The 17,331-nt window shown below is 57.2% G+C and overlaps 9 protein-coding genes across 9 annotated transcripts; 3 read left to right on the top strand and 6 right to left on the bottom strand.

Annotated features, from left to right (window-relative positions):
* Positions 1 to 6: 6 nt before the first annotated feature.
* MKK02DRAFT_37332 (WD40-repeat-containing domain protein) lies at positions 7 to 1,165 on the top strand (the record flags this gene model as incomplete). The annotated part of the gene is made up of 6 exons (XM_053089624.1): positions 7 to 35; positions 74 to 238; positions 291 to 482; positions 533 to 944; positions 990 to 1,089; positions 1,134 to 1,165. The coding sequence occupies 6 exons, from the start codon at positions 7 to 9 to the stop codon at positions 1,163 to 1,165; spliced, it is 930 nt and encodes a 309-aa protein (XP_052946729.1).
* Positions 1,166 to 1,240: 75 nt separating this feature from the next.
* On the bottom strand, positions 1,241 to 4,999 carry MKK02DRAFT_34025 (putative strand exchange protein; the record flags this gene model as incomplete). The annotated part of the gene is made up of 10 exons (XM_053088838.1): positions 1,241 to 1,311; positions 1,332 to 2,073; positions 2,120 to 2,627; positions 2,675 to 2,755; positions 2,789 to 3,542; positions 3,577 to 3,966; positions 4,012 to 4,548; positions 4,594 to 4,743; positions 4,793 to 4,961; positions 4,997 to 4,999. The coding sequence occupies 10 exons, from the start codon at positions 4,997 to 4,999 to the stop codon at positions 1,241 to 1,243; spliced, it is 3,405 nt and encodes a 1,134-aa protein (XP_052946730.1).
* Positions 5,000 to 5,255: 256 nt separating this feature from the next.
* MKK02DRAFT_34026 (uncharacterized protein) lies at positions 5,256 to 6,251 on the top strand (the record flags this gene model as incomplete). Its single annotated transcript, XM_053088839.1, has 2 exons — positions 5,256 to 5,715; positions 5,761 to 6,251. 2 exons carry the CDS (start codon positions 5,256 to 5,258, stop codon positions 6,249 to 6,251), a joined length of 951 nt encoding a protein of 316 aa, XP_052946731.1.
* Positions 6,252 to 6,314: 63 nt separating this feature from the next.
* On the bottom strand, positions 6,315 to 7,413 carry MKK02DRAFT_45662 (uncharacterized protein; the record flags this gene model as incomplete). Its single annotated transcript, XM_053093539.1, has 3 exons — positions 6,315 to 6,922; positions 6,968 to 7,214; positions 7,264 to 7,413. The coding sequence occupies 3 exons, from the start codon at positions 7,411 to 7,413 to the stop codon at positions 6,315 to 6,317; spliced, it is 1,005 nt and encodes a 334-aa protein (XP_052946732.1).
* Positions 7,414 to 7,667: 254 nt separating this feature from the next.
* MKK02DRAFT_34027 (uncharacterized protein) lies at positions 7,668 to 8,788 on the bottom strand (the record flags this gene model as incomplete). Its single annotated transcript, XM_053088840.1, has 5 exons — positions 7,668 to 8,037; positions 8,082 to 8,263; positions 8,296 to 8,435; positions 8,480 to 8,622; positions 8,670 to 8,788. 5 exons carry the CDS (start codon positions 8,786 to 8,788, stop codon positions 7,668 to 7,670), a joined length of 954 nt encoding a protein of 317 aa, XP_052946733.1.
* A 127-nt stretch (positions 8,789 to 8,915) lies between these two features.
* Positions 8,916 to 10,316, top strand: MKK02DRAFT_45664 (uncharacterized protein; the record flags this gene model as incomplete). The annotated part of the gene is made up of 7 exons (XM_053093540.1): positions 8,916 to 9,099; positions 9,156 to 9,266; positions 9,324 to 9,438; positions 9,499 to 9,598; positions 9,645 to 9,758; positions 9,801 to 9,946; positions 10,013 to 10,316. 7 exons carry the CDS (start codon positions 8,916 to 8,918, stop codon positions 10,314 to 10,316), a joined length of 1,074 nt encoding a protein of 357 aa, XP_052946734.1.
* Positions 10,317 to 10,497: 181 nt separating this feature from the next.
* Positions 10,498 to 11,466, bottom strand: MKK02DRAFT_45665 (uncharacterized protein; the record flags this gene model as incomplete). Its single annotated transcript, XM_053093541.1, has 2 exons — positions 10,498 to 10,513; positions 10,565 to 11,466. The coding sequence occupies 2 exons, from the start codon at positions 11,464 to 11,466 to the stop codon at positions 10,498 to 10,500; spliced, it is 918 nt and encodes a 305-aa protein (XP_052946735.1).
* Positions 11,467 to 13,857: 2,391 nt separating this feature from the next.
* MKK02DRAFT_45666 (uncharacterized protein) lies at positions 13,858 to 15,550 on the bottom strand (the record flags this gene model as incomplete). Its single annotated transcript, XM_053093542.1, has 2 exons — positions 13,858 to 14,304; positions 15,086 to 15,550. 2 exons carry the CDS (start codon positions 15,548 to 15,550, stop codon positions 13,858 to 13,860), a joined length of 912 nt encoding a protein of 303 aa, XP_052946736.1.
* A 265-nt stretch (positions 15,551 to 15,815) lies between these two features.
* MKK02DRAFT_37335 (WD40-repeat-containing domain protein) lies at positions 15,816 to 17,232 on the bottom strand (the record flags this gene model as incomplete). Its single annotated transcript, XM_053089625.1, has 2 exons — positions 15,816 to 16,894; positions 16,938 to 17,232. 2 exons carry the CDS (start codon positions 17,230 to 17,232, stop codon positions 15,816 to 15,818), a joined length of 1,374 nt encoding a protein of 457 aa, XP_052946737.1.
* Positions 17,233 to 17,331: the final 99 nt, after the last annotated feature.

Raw genomic sequence — 17,331 nt, forward strand, 5'->3', positions numbered from 1 at the left:
GAGATCATGAGTATACCTAGTCAGCAGGTACAGTCGTGAGTGAACGCAGCGAAGAGTAGCTACTGATCGATAGGCTGGATGGACATACAGGGCCGGTACACGTAGCGCGGTATAACCATGGCGCAAAATATTGCTTGACCGGCAGCGCTGATCGGACGATTCGGCTATGGAACCCAACGCTGGGCAAGGAGATCAAGAAGTATGAGGGTCATGGGAGAGAGGTACTCGCTCTGGACATGTAAGCTATCCATGTCCCACAGTCAGGTCCACCCAAAGCTGATACTTCGTAGATCCAGCGATAATGCCAAATTTGCGTCGAGTGGGGGAGACAAGCAAGTCTTTGTCTGGGATGTAGCATCCGGCGCTATCACCCGCAGACTCCAAGGCCACTTTGGCAAGATCAACGCCGTAGCATTCAATAAGGAAGCTACTGTCCTCTGTACAGCCGGATTTGACGCCAAAATCATGATCTGGGATATGAGGTGTGTATCCCCCTTCATCCCGCCCTGGGCCTCTCCACTGACACCAGCAGAGCAGCGTCTCGAGACCCTCTACAGACCCTCAAGGACGCTACCAACTCCATCACTTCCCTCTCCATACCCGGCTCTACCAACCCCGATGCCGTCGGCGCCGAAATCATCTCCTCGGCCCTGGACGGCCACGTCCGGACGCACGATCTGCGTATGGGAAAAATGACGGAAGATCTTATCGGCTCGCCTGTACATTGCGTCCTTCCCAGCCCGCAGTCGCCCAAGGACACATATATGACTTCCTCGGCAGATGGAAAAGTCAGGATCTTTGATCGGTCGAATGGCGGGTTGTTGCAGACGCTCGAGGGGCACAAGGTCGGGGACGGTCGCGTGAGGGCGTGTTGGGGGTACGGCGAGAGTATAGTACTGGCCGGAGATGACGAGGGGAAGGTGTGGGCGTGGAACGTGCTAGATGTAAGCTTGTCACCTCCTTCTTGTCATCAGCAGCTGATAGTATAGGCGAAACCGCTCTCCGCGAATCCCCCGGCACCACATAAAAAGGCAATCACATGGCTCGAGCTCAGCCCAAATGGCAAGCAAATGATCACCGCTAGTCTAGGTGCGTCCTCCCTTCCATCATGGAGATCGCAGCTGACTCCCCAGACGGTACAGTCAAAGTATGGGCAAACAAATAGATATACTAGACAGATATGTACAATACATCTTCCAATACATGTAGTTCTTTTTCACCTTCTATACTGCTTTAATACCTACGACCGCCCTGTCCCTGCCCTTGACCCTGATAAGGCGGTCTTGGAGGTCCACGCCCTCCGTACCCTCCCTGAGGCTGAGGCTGTCCACCGTATCCTGACTGTCCACCTCCAAACGCTCCAGGCGGGTATGCACCCTGCCCATACCCCGGAGCGCCGTACGGGTCTCTTGGCGGAACGTAGCTCTGAGGTGGGGGAGGCGCGTACGGTCCGGTCCGAGGAGGCGGGGCGTATGCTCCTGGCGGGGGAGGCGCGTATCCTCCGTAGTTAACCACAGGAGGCGGCGCGTATCCGCCATACCCGCCTCCCTGTCCACCACCGTATCCTCCTCCGTAGCCCTGAGGGGGATAGCCATAGCCGGCCACCGGCGGGTTGTACGCTGCGGGGGGAGCATTGTAAGCCGGCGCGCCGTACCCGCCTGGAGCTGATCCAAATCCGGCCGCAGCCTGCCCCGGCCCGTTTCTCCGCCCATTGACGATCCCGGGCCCATCCCTCTGTCCCGGTCCCGGTCCGGAGTGCCTCCCACCTCGTCCGCCCCGTCCGCCTCCACCGCCCCCGCGCTGCGCATCCGGTCCGCCGCGCCGGACCCAATCCTTGTCGGATTCTGAGAGCACGTTGGGTGGTGGCCGGAAACCGCCGAGAAGGATCGAGCGATGCGAGTGTGCCTGTCTGGGGAAGTAGTATCGCACAGACAATGAGGTGTTGTTTTGCACGTCCTGCCATTCGAGTTGTGATGGGATCGGCGTGTCGACCGCTGCGTTCGGGACACAGTTGGGGTCGTTGAGCGCCGACCCAGAGACCCCTTGTGACTCCTTGACGTCCATCGCGATGGGCTAAACATCAGCTCTGCTCGCCACATACCCGAAACATGCACCTCACCTTTGTAGCCGCCTTCAACCCATAAAGACCGCAGAACGTGTCGTACAGCCCACTCCCCTCACCTACAAACATGACACTATCACCCCACCTATTCCGCCTCTTCTCGTCGTCCGTCAACTCCCCTTCTTTACTCGCCAGCGCCGCCAACAACCGCGTCTCATCGATAAACGGCAAAAGCGCCACGCCCTGCCACGCCATCTTCTTCCCGTTCATATCGATATCAAAGTCCGAGGGGTAAAAGTCGATAATGGGCGAGTCGGGGTCGGTCATGAGTTTTTGCAGGGGGAGGGGGAGATGTATCCGACTAGCGGCGGGGAAGACGCCAAGAAGTTGGCCGTAAGGCTTGAATGGCTCCGCCGGCTCAAAGGTTATTTGCAGGGAGCCGACGTTTTGGAAGTCTTGGGCGAAGGGGGCGTAGTGGTAGGGAAAGTACCAGTCCCAAGCGGGGACGCCCTGGTAGTAGTACTCCAGTACCCAACAGAGACCTTCGATGTATGATCGAGTAAGCCTGAATATCAGCTTCTGACAATCGATATCGTGGTCTCAGTAGCTCACTCGTTCAAAAAAGCGTGGTCTGAAGTAGGAACCCCGAACTTCTGCTCATAGTATCGCTCCCTATATCCAGGCTCCCACAATCTAGAATCAGCAATGACACAGTCTCAGACTCACCTGACATCGTCGACATAACCCTCAACTGTCCCGTCCGAGTTGAACTTGAGCTTCTTCTTGGAAACCGGTTGATCCGCATCCGGATTGGGCGGATCCTCAATCTCAGCTTCCATAGCCGTCCGCTTCGTCCCCCGGCCCTTCTCGAGTAACGCAGGGCTCATCCTGCTCGGCGCTTCCGACTCCATCGGGGTCTCCGTCTCGTCGATGGTCGCATCGTCCTCGATACCCAAGGCAGCCGGGTCGAGCTCCTCGTCGCCTCCTTCTGCCTCCTCCTGGTCCGCCAAAGCCGCCTTGGCCTCTTCCGCTGGCATCTCCGCCTTCTCATCATCCTCCTTGACTTCCACCTCTATGACCGGCTCATCCGGCATCGGCGTCCCCATCAGCTCGGCCTTGAGCCTCGCTGCCGCGTCCAGATTCGCCATCCGGATCGCGCGGCGATTGAGCGCAATGTCCTCGTTTGACCCCTCCATATTCGCCAGGCCTGCCCTGATGGATTCGGCCTCCTTCTCCGCTTTGCTCAGCTTCTTGTCGACGATATCGAATTGAGGCCGGCTGGGGAGGGACGGGTGAAGCGCGCCGCCCCGAGCAGTGGCGTTTACGGGCACGTATTCCGTGCCGTTCAGCTGCATGCTACCGGGAGCACCTGTAGGCGCGTGGACGGCCTTGGGCCCTGTCTCCCGCTTGGACCGTTCGTCCTGTCGTCGGTGGTCATCCTGCCGCCGACGCTTTTGGTTGGCATCTTGCCTTTCTTCATCTCATCATCAGCCACGCCCTCAAGGTAGACTCACCATCTTTCCGTTTCTGGAAGATATCGTCCTCCTGAACAGCCAGCCCCTCCAGGATGATCTGCGCCCGCCCGAGATTGACCTTCCCGTGGTTCGTCAAATATCCTCCCATACGCGGCAATTCCCGCTTCCAGATCCCCATCAAGAGATCGATCGCTCCCTCCCGGATCTCCAAGCTCGGCAGGTGCGGCAAGAAATCGTTTCCGACAAAGAAGATCATGAAGATCCAATCGTCGATCGCTAGTTCAAGATCGAAGGGGAACGGAACACCGGGCAGGGCGAGTTCGACGGCGAGGTATTCGCGGAGACATGCCACGTCCAGCCAGATGAAGGGTTTGGGGTCGACGGGGACGACGACAGCGACAGCGTTGGGATCGTCCACTTTCTTTGCAGCTACAGAATTAGCCACATTTCAGGAGTGGGGGAGTTAATGCTCACCTTTGCAGTTCGGCGCGATGTGGTCATCCGCTCCGCAGTTCCTGCACTTTCCTCTCCCCTTGTCACCCTGGAAGAAGACATCTTCTCGCAAAACCCGGAAGTGCGGCTCATGCGTCGCCAGACTCAACATGATGAGATCCGCATCGAGACCGTAGATGACGTGCGACGTGTTGGCGTCCCAGGTTGGGTATGACCGTTGTCGTCTGATCCAGTCGACGATCTTGTGTTCGCCTTCTCCTGGAACGGACGAATCGGAGAGAATGACTTTGAGACCGGCCCATGATGGTTCCGTTGATAGCTTGTAAGAGATCCAGTATTTGAGCGAGACGGAGAGGAGATCCATGAAGGGTGTCCCGGGGGTGATGGCATTCGAGTCCCACGATTTGGCGTTCCGCGTGGCCTCCGAAACGGGGTGACCCATCGCCTCGAAGAGCCGGATCGACTCTTGCTTTTCTTCCTCCTTGTCCGCAGCTTCCTGAGCTGCTCTGAACCGCCGAGCTCGCTGCTGGTTCATCTTGGCTCGGGGAGCTACTCCATCTACTTTGTCAGCTCCCACTTATAGCGATCGAGCACAAGACATACCGATAGCCATCATCAACACCTTTCTCGGCCTCGCCATATTCACTACCCGCTCCGTATACTTGAAGATCTCCGCCATCATCTCTTCCTCCGTCTCGGGCGCCGGCCGACCCTCCGGATGGGTACAAGGATGGACGATACCGTTCATGTCCACTTTTCTCGTCAACATTGGCCTTGACACTTTCGCCAGCTCTGGACTCACGATATAGATTGTCCACCTCGAAGCCGTTCGGATTGGCGCTCCCATACTCCGTAGGTACGTCCACCACCTCTCCATCGCCGTTGGTGACTTTACTACCCTTGTCCTCGACGACCCGAGAGACGATCTTTGGGTATTTCTTGGACAACCATCGGAAGAGCGCTGGGACACCCTGAAATTAGCTTGAAATTGATCCAGGATCCTCACCATTTTGCCAGCTGATCCAAGTTCCTCTTGGGATGTGTATGCGCGGTCTACTAAGACCTGAGCAATGTATAGAGCTTCACCTGTACCAGTAGACGGTGGTGGCAAATATCTCCCTTTTCGGCGATCGCCGCTGCGAGTCTCGGCTGAAACATAACGTAATACGGTCTCCGCGTGCCGATCACATGCACGCAACTCCGCCTCTGCTATAGCCTTCTCCTCCTTCATCCACCCAGCCACCACTGCCCATCCCGCACACACCATGTCCCGCCAATTCAACGCCACCGCGTCAGGCTCAGGCCCAAATATCCTCCCTCCCATCCATTCGGAATCCAAGCGCGACCGGAAGCGGCGCGAGACCATCAACAAGATTGAAATCCTTCACGACGAATCTTGGCGGACTCGGGACGAAAAGTTCTCTCAGCTCTACAAGGACTATCACAATGAGAACTCGGCGGTCAATCATCAGCCTCCGACTGCGGCGCAGTACCTCCTCCGGATGTATCCTGTCTCGATTGAGCGGGATGCACTGTTGGAGGCGACGGAGATTGATTATCAGTACAAGAAGGGGCAGGCGCAGCGGGCGTACGAGGCCGAGAGGGAGACAATTGAGGGGATGTATTGGGATGCGAGGGATCAGGTCAAGGCGAGGCTGCTAGCGTCTATAGAGGAGAGGAGGCGGAAGTTGCGCGAGGAAAAGGAAGGAGGGGATGTTATCTCTGGTACGTCCCGTCGCGTATGCTTGGGGCTCAGGACTGATCATACAGAGGTCATGCTTGAGGCGCAGGCCAAGTCAAAGCCCATCAGGCGGATGGCACTCAGTAGCAGCGCCATCAATACCCCCGCGTCCGACTCGGACGTCCCTGACAACGACCTCTTGCTCCACAATCTCCTCGCCCCCACTTTGGCCCACATCAAAACCGACGACATCCTCGCTCCTTTCGGCTCGTCCCTCTTCGTCCAGCCCCCCGTGGGTCCCCTCGTGGTCAACCCGAATCCCAAGCGCGGTCCAAGGGGGAAAGAGGCGGTCAAGGAAGGGGAACCCATACCTGCTGCTGGCACAGCTACAGCGTTGGCCGTGGCGAGCGGGCAGCAGCGCGGGCGTGGCGCGGGGGCTGGGGCTACTCAGGCACAATTCGGAGTAGGCAAGGCTCTGACCGAACTCAAGAAGATGGAGAGCGCGACCCAGCTCGAGATGGAGAGTGACTGGGCTAGGATCCAGGGCACAGGCGGGAGGAGGCGCACAAGGGGTGACTAGTCGGGTCGAGTCTTTTGAGATGTCGTTGTATATACCAGTAGCACCAGAGATACCCAGCATATATCATTTGTACCAGTCCAGAAACAGAAGCGCAAGGCTCGCACCTATAAGGAACACCAGCAGGAAGAACCTCGCCTCCCCGCCCCGCTCCTTTGCCTTCTTCAGCTGCTGCTCCGCCCCCCTCATCTCGCCCACACTACCCACCGCCTGCTCATACAGCAAATCCACCATCTCGGTCTGCTGCACTAGCTGCTGCACCAGTTGTGTCTGTAGCTCGGATACCTCCAGCAATGACCTCTCCGCCTTTAACACCGATGACAGGGTTGACTCCAGGTGCGTCATCAAAGCGTTGTTCTCCGACTCGAACGCCTGAACCTGCTCGGGTGAGAGGTCTAGGTCGGTCGCTACCTGAGGAAGGGACATTGGCTGCTGTGCTTCCCGCTCCGCACCTTCGCCTAGTGTCCGGCCGCGCTCGGCTCGCCGTTTTGACCGTTCTTCCTGCAAATCTGAAAGGGTGGCGGTGTTGCGTGAAAGCATAGTCGAAAGAGTAAGGATGACGGCAGATCGATGGGCAGTGACGACCGCGTCGGCTGTGGATGCCGGCTTGGGAGCGAGTGAAGGCAGGAAGGTGAAGAGCGTAGATGGAGGAGGGGCGACTTCTTTCTGGCGAGCTGGCCCATCAGTAGATGCTCGCTCATGCAGCGGGCACAACTCACCTCTCTCCCCATCCTCCAATATCCCGACTCTCTCCCTACACCGCCTCAGAATCATTTTTCCCCGCTGATCAATTTCCTCCCTATCCCTGTCTGACAGATACTTTGCCCCGTCCCATTGCGCCCAGTCGTCCCCCTCTGTAGCTGTCTCAGGTGCCCGCCGACGCCGGGATATAGGCGGCTCAGTGATGGACAGGTATGGTTTCCGTATTGCTTGTAGATGCTTTGATAACGCATCAAGGTGTTGGTACTATTTATCAGCTTCACTCCGGCTGATCAGAGTAGAGAGAGAGGCTCACTATTCTGTATGCCTCGTTCAGAAACTCGGGGTCATACGAGGGCTTTCGAGCTCTGGAGCGGCTCGCGTTCCGGCTTGAGGCGCGGGAGGAGGGGTTCGAGGGGCCTGCTACGAGGGATCGGAAGGCAGACGTCTGGTCTGTGTAGGTCATTGTGGCAGTACACCGCTATGTGGGCTTGTTATATATTGATTCAGTGTGGAGATCTTGCTTGCTGTTGCTTGTGGAATCTGCGCGTCATACAAGCTGGCGGCGGTCGCCGTTGCGAGGTATGAGGAGCTGGCCAAGCTGGGCACGTGCCTCGATACTTCAGTGAGATCGCTGAGAGCCCGCACAAGCCGCAGACCTGTGCTGAGCGTGACGTCCGGAAGTGAGAACAGGACGCGATATGGATACATGTCCGAGACTCATACGCTCTCCCCCATCGAGCTCGACCGCCGAATAATGCCCTCTGGCCGATCCGGCCGCTCCCTTCTTTGTGTCGGGACGAGCGGTTCCTCCTCCTCCAGCTCAGGTCCGCCTTGGTCCGCATACCCATTCAGGAACCCCTCTTCCAGCGCCTCGACCGCCTCCTCGCCTGCCCTTCCCTCGAGCTTCTTCATCTGCCGCAGCGTGAGCTTGTAGATCCAGATCCCGGTCCCGGTGGATATCGTCATGGAGAGTCCGATGGAGATGACGTTCAGCCAAAAGTGGGCCGAGTCTTCGCCGTCGGGATCGGAGAGGGAGGTGAGGCGGGATCCGATGAATACGGGTATGAGGAGTCGGGGTTGAATGAGCCTGAAGATTAGCTTGGGGTAGACTGTGGAGGGGGATAAACCCACAAGTTGGCCAGCATGTACTGCCACAACTTGACGCTTTCTATACTCGCGAACAGCCCATTCCCCATTGCCCAGGGTAATGGACAGTATCGGATCATACAGATGAGGACGGTGCCCTTTTCGCGCATGACCCGCGCAAAGGCATCCCACTTGGGGTTCGACCGGATCATGCCTGGGAAGAAGCGCTACTTTCAGCTATGTTCCGCTTTGGACTCACCCTGACAGATACGAAAGCGACCATAGCGCCCAGCATGGATGAGAAGGACGCGAGCAGGAAGCCTGGCCATATCCCATATGCGAATCCGATGAGGGTCATGCTCGCCGAAAACCCAAAGAGCGGTGGATGCGATGCAATGACTGATGTTGAGCTTGGCATTCCTCAGTACAGGTGGATGACTTACCGACCATACAGCAGCATATAGCCATCCCTGCCGGTCCTAGATCGCGTATCCAGACTGCGAGCTCATTGAACCACTGGCCGAGTCGATGTGGCGTGATGATGATGATCGCCAGGATCATCGCGATAGTGGTCGCTACGATACCCCTTGAAGTCAGCGCTCGGGATGGGTGTAGTGCTTGTGCGCGACCTACCATATAACAATCTTCCCTCGCCTGCTCAGGCGATAGTACCGGTTCGCCACATCGTGGCCGACAGCCTTGAGCTTGTCCATACCGCCGTTTAGTGTCTCTCCGTTGGGTAGACCGCGCATGGTGTAACGTCAAGGACGTCGACGCCCGCAACGCGAAATCTCGGTTGCTTTTCAACGCGTCTTTTTTTGGCTCCTCATCTATATCTATCTTTTGTAGACTACCGTACGCTTCGAGCGAGGTGCCATCATGTCGAGTGCTCGCTCCCCGACCGTCATCGACCTCGATAAGCAGGCCCTCATGAACGGCGGATCACCGCGGATCGGGGCCGGCTCGCTCAAGTCGGCCAAAGTCGAGGAGGTCTCGACAAGGGAACAGGTCCTTCCCATCTTGGCCTACTGCGCCGCTAGTATCACCATGACCGTCGTCAATAGTACGTTCGCACGCGGTCTCGATGGACTCTCTGGTGCTCTCGCTGACTCTAGGCAGAGTTCGTCGTGTCAGGTGCTCAGTTCACTATGACTTTTTTGCTTCTCGCAATCCAGTCATTGGTCTGCGTCCTGGTCGTCACCACAGTGAAGCGCCTAGGCATAATAAACTGTGGGTCCTCTGATGGGCGTGACCTCCCTACTGTGAAATTCTTGGCTGATCGTGTAGTCCGTGACTTTGACACTGCCGATGCCAAAGCCTGGTTCCCCGTCTCGTCCCTCCTCGTCGCGGTCATCTATACCGGCTCAAAGGCCCTTCAGTTCCTCTCCATCCCAGTCTACACGTGAGTACAGCCAAAATTTGCCTTGCCTGGTGATGACTGGACGGCATGCTGACTCTATAGCATCTTCAAGAACCTCACGATCATCCTGATCGCATACGGAGAGGTCTTCATGTTCGGCAACTCCGTCACTGGGCTCACCCTCGTTGCTTTTGCTTTGATGGTGAGCGGCACGGATACCTAATAGCCGAATCGAAGCTGACTTGCAGGTCGGATCATCCGTCATCGCAGCGTGGGCAGCAGGGACCGACGTCTCAGATCACCGATCCACTCAGGCGGGATACGTCTGGATGGCTCTTAATTGCTTCGCCAGTGCCGCATATGTCAGTCCCGATATCCAGGATGTAATCTGAGCTGACTTACAGGTCCTGTACATGCGGAAACGAATCAAGATTACCGGGTTCAAAGACTGGGACTCGATGTTCTACAACAATCTCCTGTCTATCCCCGTCCTCGCTGTCGCATCAATCATCATGGAAGACTGGGGAACGAAAAGCCTCAATGCAAACTTGTACGTCTTCCGCCGCTCTGTAATTACCGCCGAGCGCCTCTTTGGATCTCATAGCTGACACCCCAGCCCGGCAGACAATCGTATCGTCCTCCTCTCCGCAATCGCCTTCTCCGGCGCCGCCGCCGTCCTCATCTCCTACTCTACCGCATGGTGTGTCCGCGTCTGCGGATCCACCACCTACTCGATGGTCGGCGCGCTCAACAAGCTGCCTGTCGCCGCGTCGGGCATGCTGTTCTTTGGGGACCCGGCGAGCTTTGGGAATGTATCGGCCATTGGGGTCGGAGGGGTTGCTGGCATTGTGTATGCCGTGGCCAAGACGAATCAGGCCAAGGTTGAGCGGGCGCGGCAGGAAGCGGGAGGTAGAGTGTAGTTGTGAGCTACTCATACTTTGCATGTCGACTATAGAATACAGTTTACAAAACGGGTGCGGGTATATACAACGTATCGGCCTCACTAATCTCCTACTTGACTCCCTCACTATCTTACAAGCCCTACAAGCCCCGCTGTCTCTCGATCAATAACCTTTCAAACCGCCACAAATGTACATCCGCCTATATCCCCATGATCCTGATGAGGGTCAGCTAGTCTGTGCATGGGTCAAGACAAAGAGTGACTCACAGCATGCTTAATAGTACCACCAAACCCCATCCTGCGCCGATAGGACCCACCGCCTGCTGGCCCGCCGAGTACATGTACGGCGTAGAGCTTGGCCTCACCGAGCTAGTAGCAGGTTCAAGGACCGGAAGGGAGTTGGAGATGGTGTCATTGAGGCACGACTCAAAGGTAGTGTTGCGTCCGGTAGCGTTGAGCCCGACGCCGAGGAGCGCAAAGGAGTCCTCGCGGTAGTACTGCATGGTGTCGTTGGCAGTGCTATTGTACGCCGAGGAGGTGGTGTTGGCCGCGGAGCATCCCTCGATGATGGCAGGGATGATCTCCTGGACGCTCTGGGTGTCCCCGTAGAGGATGTAGGTGACGTTGGCGGCTTTATCAGGGGATTGGACAGCGGCGGAGATGAGGTCGCCGCCGGGACGAGTGTTGTTGGTGGGGAGACCGCCATCTGGATAGTCGTAGATCCAAATGATGGGCCAGAAGCCAAAGAGGAGGAAGTAGGTGGGGATGATGGGCCGGTTCGTGCCCGAGCGATAGTAGGTGGTGGAGGGACGACCAAGGATACCGCCGCCGCGAGCCCTGCTCGACTGTCCGCTGGAGGTGAGGGGTCGACCGTTGGTGCTTGACCCGCCGCCGCCGCGGAGGGTGGAGCCACCACGAAGACCCGAGCTACCGCCACTACCGGAGCTACCCCCGCTGCTAGGGGATTTCGGAGCGCTACCGCCTCCGCTGCTGCCCCCGCTACTTCCGCCCTTTGACCCACCGCTGCTACCACCGCTGCTCCCACCACTGCTACCACCCCCTCGCCCACCACCGCCCCCACCGCTACTGCCGCTGCTGCCGCTGCTGCCGCCACCGCCTCCCGCACGCCTCTCGGTCAAGATCCACTTGCGAGTAAACGGGAGTAGCATACTGGTGATTCTGCTGGGGCCGCTTGCAATTGCTAATGTGATGTGAGGTGAGAGTCCAGCGACGATGAGGGTGGGGATGTAGGATGCGTGTGTGAAGGCGACGAGGCGGTGTGATGGGGTCGAGGGAAAGAAGGGAAGTCACGAGTGGTTATATACACAAGATCTGTCCGCGGGAGGAGGAGATCTAGTAGCCTGGGAAGGCGGGCGGAGGGGAGGGCTTCAGAAGCTCGACCCTTTTATCATCTGATTGTCGGTAATGACGGATGACTATAACCGGAAGCGGTCAATAGAAGTAGGGCGTTTCCGTCATGCTGTGCTCACAGTGAAGCGCGCTGTGCGGAGATGTGGAGCGCGCCGGCGTAACGCCGAGTTCATCCGCTTCCTCATTCCTTGCATGCCGTAAACATTTCCGACGCCAAGGTTTCCCTTTCGGCAGCCGCATCGCCGCATCGCCGCTGCACCGCCGGCGCGGACCTCCAACATGCCTGTGGTCGTGTCAGTTCCGTTGCGAAGGCAATAGGGACAGATCGAAGCGGATGGGACCTTTCGACGCATGTCATATCGAACGCGCTTTACCACTCGATCCGTACCCCTTCACGAGCGCTGTCCCCGATCAAGCGTGACCAGCGCAGATCTCCAGAGCAAACATGTCTCGGACGGATCAACTACCTCGCCGCCTTCGGGTCGTGGTGGCAATGCGCCGTATCAAATCGCTCATGGATACCTTATCCTCGCAACCTGATAGGCCCGGCTACAATCTACATGGCTATCCGGGTGCCCGATCTCCGGCGCTGTATCAGCTGTGCGAACACGGTAGCACGCTGAGACGCACATGCGCAAAGCTGTAAAGATACGCTTACACGTGGCTACTGATAGGTGGCCGGTACGGTGAGAGTCGTCGACGTGGGTGGTAGGTACAAAACTAACCAGCATGAGAGGCGTATCATTTACTATCGTCGCTTGAATGGAGAAGTATGTTGCTGCGGCGGTCAGCTTGTACACGTACAAAGGAGTGGTGTATGAAAGGAGCCACGGAAAGGCAGTATATGCTTCTGCCAAGGTTGATAGGTAGCTCACACTGATCGTTCATCTCAAAAATCTCAGGTTACGACATCACCTTGATCGGTGGTTGTTCTAGCTGATTAGTTCTTTTCTCAGCCTAGGTGTTCCGCCAGTCGGCTGGTACCTACTATGAGTCCTCGTTCCTGACGCCAGGTACCAGGTGTACTGCAGCGCAAAGACGCACACTCAGGCAGAGCACCGGAGGGTGAGCCCAGACGTCGGCGGCCCCTGTCTCGACTTCTGGTCTCATAACAGGCGTCATACGGCCACTGCATAACTGGATAATGTACAGAAGGGGGGGGGGGGGAATGGCGGACTGGAAGATGGGAGTACAAGCGAGAAGCAAACCAATCAGTCCAGCTTCATCTTGTACCCGCCTTCTTGCGCCCTCAGCTTGAGTATTGTATCAAAGCTCTTCAGCCAGACAGCCGCACTTGCCGCCTGACGCGACCCCGCGATTCGCTGTGGTTCTGTCAGGCCCGTTCCTTGGCTGCTCCAAGACGCGGTCTTCTCGGCAGTGTCCAAGAATGACGACAAGTGTTGTTTTGCCGTCTCATCCTGAGATGTCATTGTGCCATCCCTCCCTGCTTTGTCGAGACGCAGCTGTTGGTAAGCCAGATACTCCGTGCTTGCTATCTCCAAGAATGAGAATGTAGGAGAGGCAGAGTCCGATGGCTGTTGCGCACCATGGATGTAGGTTTGGATGGTCTTTATGTTATTGTCGATCACGAATCACGATGATGTTCGCGGCAAGGCGGGTCAGGGAGTCTTGGATCGCGGCGCCGAGGGGTTGGAACAGGGAGCCCAGAATGTTATCGCCCGTCCTGTTGAGGTCAGACCGCTCACCGGCATTGGAGAAGTTGTTGTTCGGCATATTGTCGTGATGAGGTGTGCAGAAGAGGCTGGCCGCAGTGAATATATTGGAGTGGCGTGGGTGGCGAAATTGACAGGGAAAGGGAAAGTGAGTGCGGTCGGGCAGGCTGCGCTTGATCGCCGCTCACTACGTCGCCAGAGGCTTCCCTTGTGACGGACTGGGGATTCTGGTACTTCAAAGGACGTGAATTTCATCAGCGTTTCGCCACATTTGTGGTGGGGCAAGCACTAGAACACTCGATCGTCTTGGCCTTATACTGCTCAAAATTAATGATAACGAGTAGTCTTCCTTGCAACTAGCAAATTCAGTGTCAGAAGCTGACTTGGACGTCCCTCGTGGACACCAATGCGGTCAGTTCATCAGCGTGACCAGTGCACTATCCTCCTCGATCAGTTGGAGGTTTCGTCACACCCCCAAACCCAATCTCCACAACACCTGCATGATTCAACCTGCCCTCAGCTCTGGTCATCTTCATGCACTGGCTCAGTCTCAGTATCCGGTCCAGACAAGAGTCCTCGTGCCACATTGTATTGCGATAACCAGGCCTTCGCAGCAGTAGCCATGGCAGCAGAGCTCCTGCTCTTGCCCTCCACCGAGCTCCCCTCGAGTCCCTCACCTCCTTGAATCATCGCCTTGATTTCGCCACAGAAACCCACGATCACAGAGAGACAAACATGGTCAAGCGGGGTAAGGTATTCGCACCCTGTGACGACGATCTGGCTCTCAATCGACGCCAACCTTTCGGTGGCTTCGATGACAGACGGCTTGTCCTCGCCAGGCTCCTCCCCGTTCGAAGCTGCCCGGATGTGGTCCAAGATCGTCTGGGTGTCGGCACGCACGACTTCGTCGGCATCGGCTCTGAATATGAGATCGCCAAGATGGCAGGCAGCAACGTAGAGAATCTTGGTAACGTCAGCTGCGGCATCGTGAGCGGTGCAAGCCATTCTCATGCGGAAGGCTTCGAAGGTCTGCAAGATAGTTGAGGGGTCCGACTCTCACCAGGACCCCCAGGATCGACCGCAGCGAGTCGCTGTCCGTCATACCACAAAGGAGCAGAGTCAAACTGCGTTTCACCCCCTTGACGATCGTGCTCACACTCGTGGCATAACCAACCAAGTATCAAAGGGCGAGTGATGCTGCTTGATACGCGCTTGATACCTTTCTTTGTGCTGCTTAACGTGAGGTCACCCTACGTCGTAGGCTCCCAACGCCTGAGATGGGCGGTCAGCACTTGTAGATGTGCTGGTTGCCGCCCTGACGAGTGAGCACACCGTAGACTGTCAGGACGGGGCGGCATTATCGCGTCAAAGGCATATCAGTCTCACACGAGATATTTCGCCGCATCTGAGAGCGCACTGTCATGTGCAACGGTGTGTTTGAGACAATGAGGAAAACATCGGCCCATAGCACAGTCCTCACCGACTGAATCCGGCAAGAGCAGACCGGGTGATGGTCCAAGGTGGCGGATATCAGGAGATATTTATTTGAGTCAGTGTCTGTTGTGTCTTGTGGTCGCGTGAGTGATGCATGTGGCTTATGGACATGTGGTGGATGACGGAGAATGAGTAACAAAAACAGTATGTGAAGTCTGCCTGGCAAGTCTCAGATCGGGGCAGGACTCTGGGCCTCGGTGTCCGCGGAGACGGCAGACGCCTGGACATTTGCAGTGCGGCCGAAACCTACCTTCGAACGCAGCGCGGTCTCCAGCTTCGCCTGCTCGACCCATTCCTCCACGGTCTCAGGCCATCTCGTGGGGACACCGCTCGCTTCAGCCGCCTGTCCGCTCTCCTCAATCGACCCTGTGAGATTGCTCCAAGAGGCCCGCAGCATGGCATTTCGGCCATCGTAAGCTGCGTCGAGTTTGGCTCGGGCAATCTCCTTGCGCACCTTTGCATCCTCCTGCAGCATTCGGCCGAAGCAGTCTCTGATCGTGGCGAGGTCGTCTTCGGACAGAACAGCCTCGTCGCCTCTCATCGCCGATGCAGCATTGATCGTCTTCTCGACAGTGTCGGCATCCTTGCGCAGTCCTTCGAACCCGTAGCCACTGGGGTTCAGGGACTTCCAGTGCTCACGGTGCACGTAGGCGCTCAGTACCCACTGCGAAATCAGGCCAGCAGTCATCGCTATCGCGGTGGCGGTCGCAGCCATGATGCAGTAACGAGGGAGTGTTGTTCAGTGATGAGATTGAAGTGGTTCGTGGTTTGCGAATTAGCAGGGGTGGCGAAGAAATGAGTGAAGAGAGAGAAGGGGGCAGTCAGGTCGCGATGATATACCCCTCGCAGCAGCCACCAGCGTCAGTCGTCCTTTCAGTCAGCACCTGCGCGGTCGATCTTGAAAGGAGTTCAGCGATTAGATTGTCCTTTCGCCACTTCGGCGACCGAGCCGCAAGTGTCGTGGCATAACCTACCTAGTATCAATACGGCTGATGCCGCTTATCCTTCCTCTTCTCCCTCCTTTCCGCCCCTCGGCCCAGTATAGGCCCATCCCTCGGCCCCTCCTCGGTCTCTTCATCCTCATCATCCACATCCATCCCGCTCTCGTCTGTTTCGATCTCGCTCTCCTCATCCCCTTCGTCATCGCTATCCACATCCTCCCTCCCGTCTCCACCATCATCGTCCACCTCTGGATTGCCTATCCTCAGCTTGTCCATCCCCGCCAGAGACCACCCGGCGAGTGCGCCATCCTCCGAACCGGTATAGATCGCCTCGTTCCGGACGTCATGGTACAATGACCGAATAACGTCCTTGTGGCCGCGCTTCTGGGTGGCGGTGTCCGGACCGGAGAGGAGGAAGGCCGATGGCTTGTATGCCGGAGCAGCAGAGCCCGAGTAGTGCTGGACGACCATATCGCCCTCGTTGGTGCCGACGATGGTCATCGGTGCGCCGCCCTTCGAGAGCCCGAGGGTCGGGACGACATCGACGAGGTAGTCTGACCGGACCTTATCCTTCTTGACTCCCGCCGGACCGACGACGTTTGCGTTCGTAGCGGGGAGGTCATACGTCCGGAACTTGAATTCCTCCGAAGGGTACTCGACCAACCCGCCGAGCTCCAGCCCCTCGTCTTCCGCCCGCCCGATAGTCCATACTGCTACCGAGTCCATATCGCTTCGCCCCCAGACCTTCCCGCCGAAGTATCCAGCAGACGCTATGCTTTGACCCCAGTTCTCGGCGGCTTGGACGGCCTCGTCCTCGTCCGATTCGCGCATGTCCGAGAGGGCGATAAGGCCGTCTGTGGATGCGGAGAGTAGTAAGCGAAGAGGGAGGGGGGTGGATGAGGATGCGGAGGTGAAAGTAGATGTCGGAGGAAGGAGGGAGAGATGAGTGATATCGTCAGAGTGGGTGGAGGAGTGCGAGTAAGCGGGAGTTTTGGGGTTGCGAGTATCGTAGAATAGGATATGTGACTCGGATGAGACGACCTCTGTCCCGACAATGATCAAATGATCCGACTCGGACGCTGCCAGAGAGGTCACAGGGACGGCCTTGCGCACATTAGCTGCACCATCAGCCCAGATTCAACCCGGGTTGGCTTGACACACCCTTGAAGTTGATGGCGGCTTTCCGCTCCCTCTCGTCCCATCTCACCACTCCTCCATCTTTTCCGCCTGACCATATAGCCTGCTCATCCACCACGACATCGCTTACGTTCCCGGTGTGACCTCCCTGCAGGACGCCTATAGCCTGTAGAGTCTGCGGGTCGGCTATCGTCAGATATGGCGCCGGATGCCGGAGGATCAGGTGGCCTGATGGGGAAGGGAGGATCGAAAGTATATATGGCGCGGAGGGTATTGTCTGAGAGAGGGTGGCATACGCCATAGAAGGCTGAGCGGGCATATTGTCGGCGCTGGAGATAGGTGACAGATGTACAGTGAGTGAAATCCACTCCGGTGCTGAATTTCTGACAGAGGTGGCTTTGTCAAAATCCCCCGGAAC

This window comes from Dioszegia hungarica (genome assembly GCF_025882075.1).
Source record: "Dioszegia hungarica strain PDD-24b-2 chromosome Unknown MKK02contig_8, whole genome shotgun sequence".
Taxonomy (NCBI): domain Eukaryota; kingdom Fungi; phylum Basidiomycota; class Tremellomycetes; order Tremellales; family Bulleribasidiaceae; genus Dioszegia; species Dioszegia hungarica.